Source organism: Megachile rotundata, chromosome 16 (genome assembly GCF_050947335.1).
Source record: "Megachile rotundata isolate GNS110a chromosome 16, iyMegRotu1, whole genome shotgun sequence".
In the NCBI taxonomy this organism is placed as follows: domain Eukaryota; kingdom Metazoa; phylum Arthropoda; class Insecta; order Hymenoptera; family Megachilidae; genus Megachile; species Megachile rotundata.
The window spans coordinates 2,939,231-2,950,047 of record NC_134998.1 but is presented as its reverse complement, the minus strand read 5'-3'; the positions used below and the strand labels follow the sequence as shown (position 1 = coordinate 2,950,047).

Below are 10,817 nucleotides of genomic sequence, written 5' to 3'. Positions count from 1 at the left end.
ATAATTTTTTAATAAAAAGTCATTTTCATAAAAATTACTGAAGTGGTAAAAAACTAATAAATACTAAAGATTTAATAACGATTTAACGAAAATGTTTATAAAATAAGTGCTAATATATATTTTATAATATAATTTTCATAATCAAGTTTAGTGATTTTCTACTGTCTATTCCACGAGAGAGTATATCCCTAGACGGACAAATCTACGCGTATTGACTGTGTTCAATTCTACACATTTTTTCATTTATGACATTGCGCCGGCGTTTTAACGATAATGGTGACGCCAAAAATATATACCCGGCAAACTGGAAGTTTTACAAATTTTAATTTTTATTGATCGTGATATGTTCATAAGGCATAAGGCGAAAAACTTTTCGTGTTATACTCATGTATTTTATTCCAACAATTAAATATATCTTTCTATTTTTATACATTTATCACATCATTAGCGATTCTTGTTACTTGTGTATTTTTTCCACCATGTATATGTCCATGAAAGTAGAAATACATAGTAAAGAAATATCACTTTCGTGGTTAGGAATTCCCCTAGCTGCACAAACCGTAGTCTAGTGTATTTTCTTAGTGAGCAGAGTATACAATTTCATAGAGTTAGAAAGTTTTATGTTCATTTATTAACTATACTGATTACCATTATTTCCATTGGTTAATTTTGAAAATGAAACTTAGAAATGGCCGCCAAATATTATTTTTCCGTGAAATGAATTTATTATTTTCTGTTTTATGACTGTGTTTATTTACAACAAAAGAACGCTTATGTTTAATGTCTGGAATGCATTGATAAAAGCATTCATATTATACTTGCACATATGTACATATTTTTATTTTTTATAAAAACTTTTTATTAAAGGAGGTTTAGTTAGAGTGTTTATATGTTACGAAAAGCAAGTTTACTGTGTTTATAAGTTTTATTGTCATTCCAGTTTATTGGAAATCATATTTTTATAATTGCTTCCAAAATATTAAACAAAAATAATGGAAAAATACCAACATATGAGAACTTTCATATCAGCGGTTGTGGAATATACGAAACATCCAAGTGAAACAACTGTCTCGGTTTTGCAACGAAATCTCGGTGTATGTATTATTTTGCAAACAGAAATAAAAAAACAATTACTGTGTCATAGAAATATAATTTTATGAATATATTATAATTTAAAAATTATAATGAAATGATTGAGTTTTATAATTCTACTAATAAAATTATATTTAAAGGTAATAAGTGCCTCATTGGATTTGAGTATATTCGACCCTGGAACCAGTATAGCGGCTGAATTTTATGTTAGTCTACATGAACTTATGAATTCTTTGGCATCTAGAACCACTTTGATTTGGAGTGCTGTTGATGTCTTACAAAATGCCTGTCGAAATGCTAGTGCAAGACAAGCTTTGATTCATACCTATAAGTTTGCTCCCATATTGGCAAGATTATTAGAGGTATATCTTTTCTTTTTAAACGTAAATTTACATGTAATGATAACACACTTTCCAATCTAAGTTATAGAAAATTGGTTCAAACATATAAATTTATGTGTTGAGAATGTATTAAAATATAATTGTAATATTTTTCATACTTATATTGTTTCCATGTATATGTTTCTTAGGCTAATTTAACAAGCGAAAAAAGAGTAAGAGTATTAAAACTACTTCAAGAATTGACATATGGTATAAAAATTTCTTGGCAAGAAGCTCATTTACCTTATTTAATATCGATATTGACACAATGGGTAACACAGTCCAAAGAAGAAGACATTATTGCACTCTCATTAGGTGTATTAGTAAATCTATGTTACAAAAACCTTCCAGCTGTATATACCTTAATGAGAACAATTGACACAAAAGCATTTATACGGACATTATTAAAACTGCAGCATTGTAGTGTAAATACCAGTGTGCAATGTTGTAAACTTTTAATTATATTAGAGCATACAAATACAAACATTTCAGAAAAATATATTTTGGATTTTGCTGCTGTTACATTTAGCAGCCTAGTTACTGCAATGAAACAAAAGGATGTTCTATTACTTCGACATATTATAGATTTCTTTCAAGATGTTGGGCACAATGAACATTCTCATTCTGTATTGCTTACATATCCACAGTAAGTTATTTAAGTTCTGTTTAAACTTGTGTTATATGTAATTATATTTTATTTGTGGTTCTGTTAGTTATGGAAAAGATGTAGAAAATGTATTGGCTACATTAGAAGACAATGAACCGGACCCAGAATGTGTTACTCTTATGATGGAATTTTTGTCATCATTGGTAAAATTAAAATTGTCTGCTTTAGTACCTTTGTATCCTTCATGCGTAAAAACAGCTATGACTTGGGTTCCTGTAGAACAGGTGTGTCTTTCTATTAAACAACCATTTTCCGAATATATAAATGAACAGTATTTAATAGCTGTGTAAAATAATTTTTTCAACACTAGGTGTGTTCTAAGGCATTATCTTTAATAAGGGTCACAGTTATTGATGCAAGACGTACTAAAACATTTTCTGAAGTATTAGCAGAACTTGATGCTTCTGTTTTAATGCTTATAATAAATTCAGTAAATGAAGAAATTCAAGAGAAACATGAATTAAGTTCGGAAACAGAAATGAGATTAGCAGAATTAATGCAATTATTTCAAGAAATGGTCAAAATATCAACACTTAGAACAAAAGTAATGCAGTTCTTAAATGAACAAATGATATATAAATTGTTAAGTCCAGTGATGGATACTGAAGTGTGTGTCACTGGTGACTGGCCAGGAAATTTTATTCAAGTACTATTTTTTTTTTATAAAATAATAATTGTAATATTTGATAGGCATGATTTTAGTTTTAACTGTTTTAGAATCCCACTACAAATTTGTGTATACATGCATTAGCTTTGACTGCTGATTTGGCAACTAATAATTCACAATGGTTAACAGCATATTCTGAGTTACTTAGAAATAAACAGATTCAAATGACAATGGCACATGCGTTGTTTACAGGCGATGGAGATATTAAACAAAAAGTTTTGCAGTTAACATCAACTGTAGGATTTCCTCAGGAATGGTAAATTTTAAACTAATACATATTAAACATGTTACAGAATATAAAAGGGTTTAGCAAAAGTTCTCATTCAAACAAAATGTCACTATAGTTCATTACTAAGTATTAATGATAATGGTATTAATAATAACTCTAGACAAATTCACGATCACACGCAAATTGTATCCCATGTTTTTGTGTGAAAAGTGTTTCCGCGTTGGCGTTATGTATGAAGCAACTGGAACCTCTAATATTAATACAAAGTTCTCCTGGGATGGCTCCAAATATTGGAAATAAAATATCCATAAATTCAAATACAGAAATGGCTCCACTTTTTTCTTTTGCACAAGAAGAACGGCTTGATACATTTTTAGCAAAATTACAAAGAGCTTATGAATCAAATCAAATCAGTGACATCACCACATCAGCGGTAATGGAATTATATGAATACAAGGTATTTATTTTTGTATAACTTATTTTCGTTCAAATTGAAGGTAGTTTATACTTACCATTTTTCTATAACATAATACATATGTAGTTAGCAGCAATGAGACACGCAGAACGTGCAATGCAATCTAGTTTAGAGGCAGCAAACAATCATGGAATCAGTTTACAACACAGATTAGCACAAGTAGTAGCTGAATCAAGTCGCTTGCATCAAATGCTGTTTGATTCGCAACAATGTTTAGAAGGAGTGAAATCTACATTAACTGTGAAACTTGCTGAAGTAGAAGAGCAGAGTAAGAAAGCTGTTGCTGTTAAAAAACAAGTTAGTGTCATGTTTTGTGATAAATATGTAATGGCAGAAACATTTAAACAATTTAAATAAAAATTACATTTACAGGAAATTGAAGGACTGAAAAAAATAGTAACAGAAAAATCTACTAACATTGATCATTTAAATATATTGCTTGTGCAACATAAACATGATTTAGAAAGCAGTAATAATAAAATTGAAGTATTAACTAAAAAAATAAAAGAACTAGAAATTGAATGTATAAACTCAAACGCAAAAATTACGGATATGGTTAACAAGAATCACGAAATAAGCAAGCTTCTCCATAAAATGCAAGAACAACTTAATAAAAAGGAACAGGTATGCTTAAATAATTTAAAATCTGTTACAACAAATTCTTTAATAAACGTTTGCTTCTGAATAGGTTATAGAACAAAAAACTGCAGAAATTCAATCTAATCAAAAAGATATTTCTGCACTTAAACAAGAAACTCAACAATTATTGCAATTAGTGCATACATATGAACAAAATATTGCAGAAAAGGAAGAAGCTCTTAAAAAAATGAGCGCAGAATTAACGGATTTAAGTCGCATGCGAGATATGATTTTCGAACTTACTGCCAAGAAAAAGGAGGATTTAAGCACAAGTTAACATTGCATCCTTTTTCTAAAACATATTTTCAAATTATCAAAGCAATTTGATAGTAATTTTATGAAACTATTTTTTACTTATATCATATTTTTTTTACATTTGTGATAAAACCTATTGAAAATTAAGTTGTCCGTACATATGTACATTAATGTACATTAAAAAATCAGCAATATTAATTGCACAGTTTATTTTGTAAATACAATTTTTACCACTTATAAAATTCAGTGTAATTTTATATTTCCATAAATAATCCATAAAATTTTATATTTTTTGGTCTGATACAAAAAATTTTTTATTTCTTTTGCATGCAATTTACATACTCATTTTCTAATACAAAAAGAAATAAAAACTGAATACTCGGAAACCAGTATTTGTATAAACTAATTACCATTGTAGTTTTTTTTTCATTTGTTATACATTAAATATATATGACTATTGATATTTTTATTTTTATATAATACTTTTTGTACATTCATTTGCACTGTATCATTTTCATAATTGCTTTGAAATTTAAATATAGTTTTTTAAATTATGATACTAACATAAATAAAAGTATTTTTTAATTCTAGTAAATTGATTGCTTGGGAACACTTTTATGAATAATTAGCAAATGTTTATTGACGAGAAAGAAAGAGTATGATCATTAGTAAGTAATCATATTTAACTCTTAAGGTGTAAAGCAAATCATAACAAAGCTCTTTTGTTTCAAGTTATTCTCTATTATATAAGTTGTACGCAATAATCACAATTTTAAATGTGTTTCTAAATTATTAAATAGTTACCTACAAAAAAAGTAACAATTTTACTTGATATTTAAGAATTTCATTTATAAAATTCTGTTGCCTCGACTTAATTATATCTTACTATTAATACCGTCATTTTTCTTATTTTCTGAGAGAAATTTGTGTCATTATCCTTGGCATTATTTTAAATTTACATATCACCTTATTATTACCTATATTCATAATAAGTAGTAACATAAAATTTATATCCTGTATAATTTAATCGCACAAAAAATGTGCGCATTTATTACTTTTTATTATCATCAAACAAAAATAAAATTGTTCATTCAGATATTATATCTTGTTTCATGCCAATCATTTTTAAATGACTGTTTTTATTTACAGATAAAACTCTTACGTATAAACAAGAATATAAATTTCTGTAGTATTTATCACACGTAAATACAAAAAATATTTGCTATAGTTTGCACTTTTTCATAGAAAGATTAAAATAAATTAAGTTACATTAGAATTTTATTTCTTTTAACTTGGTCATTAAAAAATCAAATGAAATTCCAGATTTCACAAAATATTAAAAGTGATATTGTCATGTGAACAGTTTCTTTGGAATGTTACAAGTTCAGTACTTGAACTAAATTAACGTAATAGTAAATACTGTTGCAAAAAACATAGGTTAAGACTTCTTAATCAATAAGAAGTTGTTAATTCGTTAAAAATAGTATTAAAAACAAAATTTGTGCCAAATTGACAATAATTAAAATGAACTGAGAGCAACTCGGTCTAATGATGAATTACTCTCTATGTTAAATATTTCACGTCTAATAAAATTTTGTCATCAACTGCTACCTTTACTCCAAGGCTGTTCCGTAGCAGATGCGAAGATCAAATAAAAGCAATTAGTTGCCACATTTATTACTGCTGCTAACCAAAATACTGTGTGCCAACGAGCCAACGTTTCCTATAACATGAGTTCACATTAAATTTGTAATACATTTCTTATGTCAATCAATAATACTAAATCATGTAAATTTAATTTTATTAGTATAAATTCAGTTTTACTAACATGTCCTTGAACTATTCTTCCAATAACATATGGTGCTAAGAATCCGCAAGCATTTGATGCCGCATTCGTAAGCCCATAAAGGGTTCCCGCGAATCGGGGTGCTAAAGCAATATGATTCATTTGATTCCCTGCATAAACGGCTCCTTGTAGAGATCCTAGTACAGCAAGCATCATCATAACAGTCATGCGATCGCATTCAGCCCAGATAGCACCAATAAAACTGAGACTCGGTCCTACTGAAGCCACTGTGTTCCATAATTTGAATGATGCTAAGGGAGATAAAATCTGACGGGCAAGAAGGGCATCTGCGAAACTTGAAATACCAAGGCCGACTAACCAAGAACTTAAATAAGGAAGTGCTGAAAGAAATGCATCCTGTTGCACGTCGAAATGCAAAATTTTATCCATATATGTTGGTAATTCTGTCAAAAGAGTGTAAAATGCCCATGCTTGTCCACATTGTGTCACTGTTATAGCCCACATAGGCATTGATGTAAATATTGATAACCATGGAACTCCTGCATCATTATCCTGTTTTTCAAGAAGAAACTAAGTTAGATTTTAATTAATAAAACCAATTATATACATAATAAATAAATAAATTTGAAGTCAACCTCATCTTTCTTCTCCACACTAGCCTCAATAAATGCTCTTTCAAGAGGGTCGATTTTTGTATGTTGTGCAGGTGTATCAAACACAAAAATTAACCAAAATGCATACCAAATAATACCAAGTCCTCCAAATAAATAAAATGCAAGGGGCCAACCACCCCAAAGTTCCAATGAACACAACCATCCACTCACTGGTAAAGATATAACAGTTCCAAAATTTGAACCTAAATCAAAGTAAGTATGGATAATCACATTTTTTAAGAATTATTTTGTAAGAAGTAGATAATTACCTGCATATACTACTGCAGCAAATTTGCTTCTCTCTAAAGGAGGTACCCAATGTGCTAACATACTATGCATTGCAGGGAATGTAACACCCTATTATTGAAATGAATTTTTATTAACTTGATTCTGATGATATATATATTTTTTTATTATGAAAAAGAATTTACCTCTGTGAATCCTTCTGCTACTCTTACAGCTAAAAATGGTATTAATCCTGCATATGCTGCAAAAGGACTAATAACAGTGAGTACAGCAGTTAGAAACACTCCTAATCCATATATTAGTTTTCCACCAAATTTTTCTGCCATTCTACCACCTGGGACATTCGTAGTTACGTAGCCAAGGAAAAAAGCACCTAATATAACACCTTGCGTCTTTTCATCCCAGTTAAACTCCCCTGCACTCTTTAAAAGTTTAAATTTACTTTTAATACCAGTAAAAATAAATTACATTTATTAATATTTAGTTATGGTCTTAAATTATAAAAAAATTACTACTAATTTATCTTTTATTAAATGGAATATAATATCTTAAAATATATAATATTTTTTTATAATGCAATAAATGTAGTAGCAAAATATTTTATGCTGAGAGATATCTGCAGTCATACAAGATAAAAACAAGGGATGTAGGCGTAAATGAATGTTATGTTTCTGTTTAGGTTTGTAGAATGTTGTAGAATGTTTATGTTTAGGTCATAGTATCAGTGATAAATTTGCATGAGTAATATGATAAAAAACACAACTAAAGCTGACATTTGATCTGTATCAACAGTTTGTATTATACTATATCACAAACTTCAGTAAAATACTGGTTGTAACATTATTTAACTTCCTTATATTGTTATTTTATAGATATTCAATATAGATATTCAAATATTAATACTATTGAGAACAATAAACATTGATTACAATATTATATTCAGTGCTGAGTATAATTTTTGAGAAAGATATCTCAAATATTACTTCGAACAATTGTTCTGCAATTAAAAAAAGAATAGTATTTTAAATAGAAAATGAAATCTCAACAAATGAAGGATTTTCATTTTTACATGTTTATACTATTTTAATAAAATTTGTGTCTACTTCAATATATTAAACAATACAATGACAACAATATTATGAAAGAAGATATTAAGGCATTAAGAAATTGTTTATAATAGCAAAAAGAACAGTACTGAGTGTACATTGATATTTTCAAAATTGATATATTTGAAAATATTTCAATATTTCAGTATCCTTCAAAATAGTATTTTAAAAATTTGTTTTCGCAAATAAAATATTTTATTTTTAGAAGTACACATATAATCTAAAATAAAATAAAATATACTATTTAGCACTATAATAGTATTCCATTCAGTTCTGATTATGTGTATACCCTATAACAAATTGTATTTAATTTTAAATAAATTTTTAAAAACTTACGGGTATAAATGTCCCATTAATGGGTTTTTCTTTACGACAAACGCCAGAAGTATTGTTTTCATCATTATGTGATATTGCTGTTTGATTAACCATTGAAACAATAGCTACAGATAAATTTACTCTCATGGCATACACAAGAGCAAATCCCATAAATCCTAAAAAACCCAACGTATACCTTGCTTTTATACATGATTTTGTATCTGTTGGTACAGATGATGCATTAACTGAAAATAAAATTTTATAATCAGCACACAATTTGACTTAACTGTATAAAGAATATCCCAGTCTTTCCCTAATGAAACACTGTCAATATAAACTATGAACAGGAATACTTACATCTAATACTAATAAAAAAATAGTGTAATTTTACAATTCCAATTGTAACTCCATTTACCAAATTGAAACAAAATCAAACTCAACTTTGAAGAGTAACAAATTCAATTTTTTATCATTATCAATGTTATATTAATGGGAATTATAAATGGGAACATTTTAAAATAGGATTAGGCTTGGAATTATAGAAATATTATACCTTTTAATTAATATTGGATATAAATTTTCTTAATCATGACATATGTATGTTTATTGCTCCTCATTCTGCATATGATTTTTTTTTATTATAATTCTTTAATAATGTTTTCAATGACATGTGTTTATACATTTATCTTTTATTTTGACTTGTAAAATATATTGACAATGTTTAGATGGAAAAAATTAAAATATTCTGCATATTTATAAAGAAGTATTTGATTATTTTATAATGAATAATTAACCACAACAATGATAATATATTATTTGTTATATTCCTTGTAAAGCAGATTATTTTACTTTCTTTGATACATAGTTGAGAGGCTCAGTAAAAAACGCATATTCTACAACTATGTCCTTTTAACTTATTATATCATTAATAAGCTGTAATAATTTGGCAAAGAAAAAACTAGTTTTCAGATAACTCTATAGCATTGTAAAATATGACGCTTTTAAATCTATATCTATGTAAATTTCATAATGTATTAGTACATTATAATGTATCAAGAAATTTCAAAGTGTATTATTTCTTTGTAAATATTTTCTATGTAAATAACAAGTTGTAACTGTAATTCTTATAAATATATAAAGCTCTATTCAGTTAACCTGATGTATCTTCTGACAACATCTTATATAGTTTTTGATTTTTTCTCATTTTCGATATCTTTTACTATTTGTTACTATTATATTCAAATATTTTCTATACTTTATAAACATAAAATTTTCAATCGTAACGTACATTTTCCAAGGTAGAAAGAATTCATAAAAAATTATTCGAAATTGCTTTGAATTAATATAATTCAATTCAAAGTTTGACAGCTGATAGTGCATGGAACACTTGTGTATATACATATATATATAGCGCGTTCTATCAATCCTTTGTTTCCAAACAATTCCTTTTTACGGTTGCACGAAAAATAACAATGAACATATGTACATTAAAAAAGAAATATTTACATTCAGATATAAACAAATTATTAGAAACTAACCTCTGTCTAGAGAATCATTGATGCACAGAGGCTGATCGTCTCTTGTAACACTAGGATCCAATACTTCCATGTTTTGCTTGGCGCTATATCGGACACTCGACACTTTCACAATGACCTGCTGGTTACTGTTAGCATTGATATTATTCTTCTATTCCGCGTAGTTGTCCATTCACATTACTGATACGATGATTTAAGTAATATCCAACTTTGCCAAATAAATGCAAGAACGTCAATTTTAACAACGTTATAATATGAACAAAGTAAATCGCCGTCTGCTGTCATTACCACTGGTACGAATATGTGAGAATATTTGCGCGCTCACGTCATTTAATACTAACACATATTTAATCTGTTGTTATACACGAGTATAGTTGCGCATGCGCTTTATTTTTCTGTAGACTTTCCACAATTGAATAATTAAAACTGAACAAATAAATAAATGTTCTACTTCATAGATGTAAATTCCTTTTGACCTTGTTAATTATTCAAGAATAATATTTAAATCGCTTGTGTTAGACTCATTAACTGGTTTGTATAAAAATGAAAATTATTTCTTTTTATGTGTAATATAAATTGAAAGTTATTTAGTTCTGTTGAATTAACTGTTACAAATTTTGGTACGCAATAATATTTAATTATTTTAAGCTTTATGCTGTAGGCTTTTTGAAGTATGTCCTTTGTTGTAAATTATTTATATATATTATTTTATGTAATTAATAAAGAATTAAATGATATATTACTATTATAT

General features: G+C 27.6%; 2 protein-coding genes across 3 annotated transcripts; one reads left to right on the top strand and one right to left on the bottom strand.

Annotated features, from left to right (window-relative positions):
* The first annotated feature begins 955 nt into the window (after positions 1-955).
* Positions 956-6,845, top strand: LOC100879112 (protein CIP2A). 2 transcript variants are annotated; one of them, XR_013040913.1, is made up of 12 exons: positions 956-1,094; positions 1,233-1,454; positions 1,622-2,118; positions 2,186-2,363; positions 2,450-2,785; positions 2,857-3,062; positions 3,246-3,492; positions 3,577-3,807; positions 3,883-4,134; positions 4,199-4,421; positions 4,996-5,072; positions 5,554-6,845. XR_013040913.1 is itself a non-coding variant. In XM_003702558.3 (11 exons), exons 1-11 carry the CDS (start codon positions 993-995, stop codon positions 5,001-5,003), a joined length of 2,502 nt encoding a protein of 833 aa, XP_003702606.2. In that variant the 5' UTR covers positions 956-992; the 3' UTR covers positions 5,004-6,845. The 2 variants fall into 2 exon arrangements, 1 of the variants encoding a protein (XP_003702606.2); XM_003702558.3 differs by having other exon boundaries at positions 4,996-6,845.
* MFS10 (major facilitator superfamily transporter 10) lies at positions 5,424-10,470 on the bottom strand. The gene is made up of 7 exons (XM_003702542.3): positions 10,070-10,470; positions 8,553-8,776; positions 7,296-7,532; positions 7,134-7,221; positions 6,847-7,067; positions 6,233-6,763; positions 5,424-6,127 (listed from the first exon to the last, which is right to left on the bottom strand). The coding sequence occupies exons 1-7, from the start codon at positions 10,137-10,139 to the stop codon at positions 6,005-6,007; spliced, it is 1,494 nt and encodes a 497-aa protein (XP_003702590.1). The 5' UTR covers positions 10,140-10,470; the 3' UTR covers positions 5,424-6,004.
* Positions 10,471-10,817: the final 347 nt, after the last annotated feature.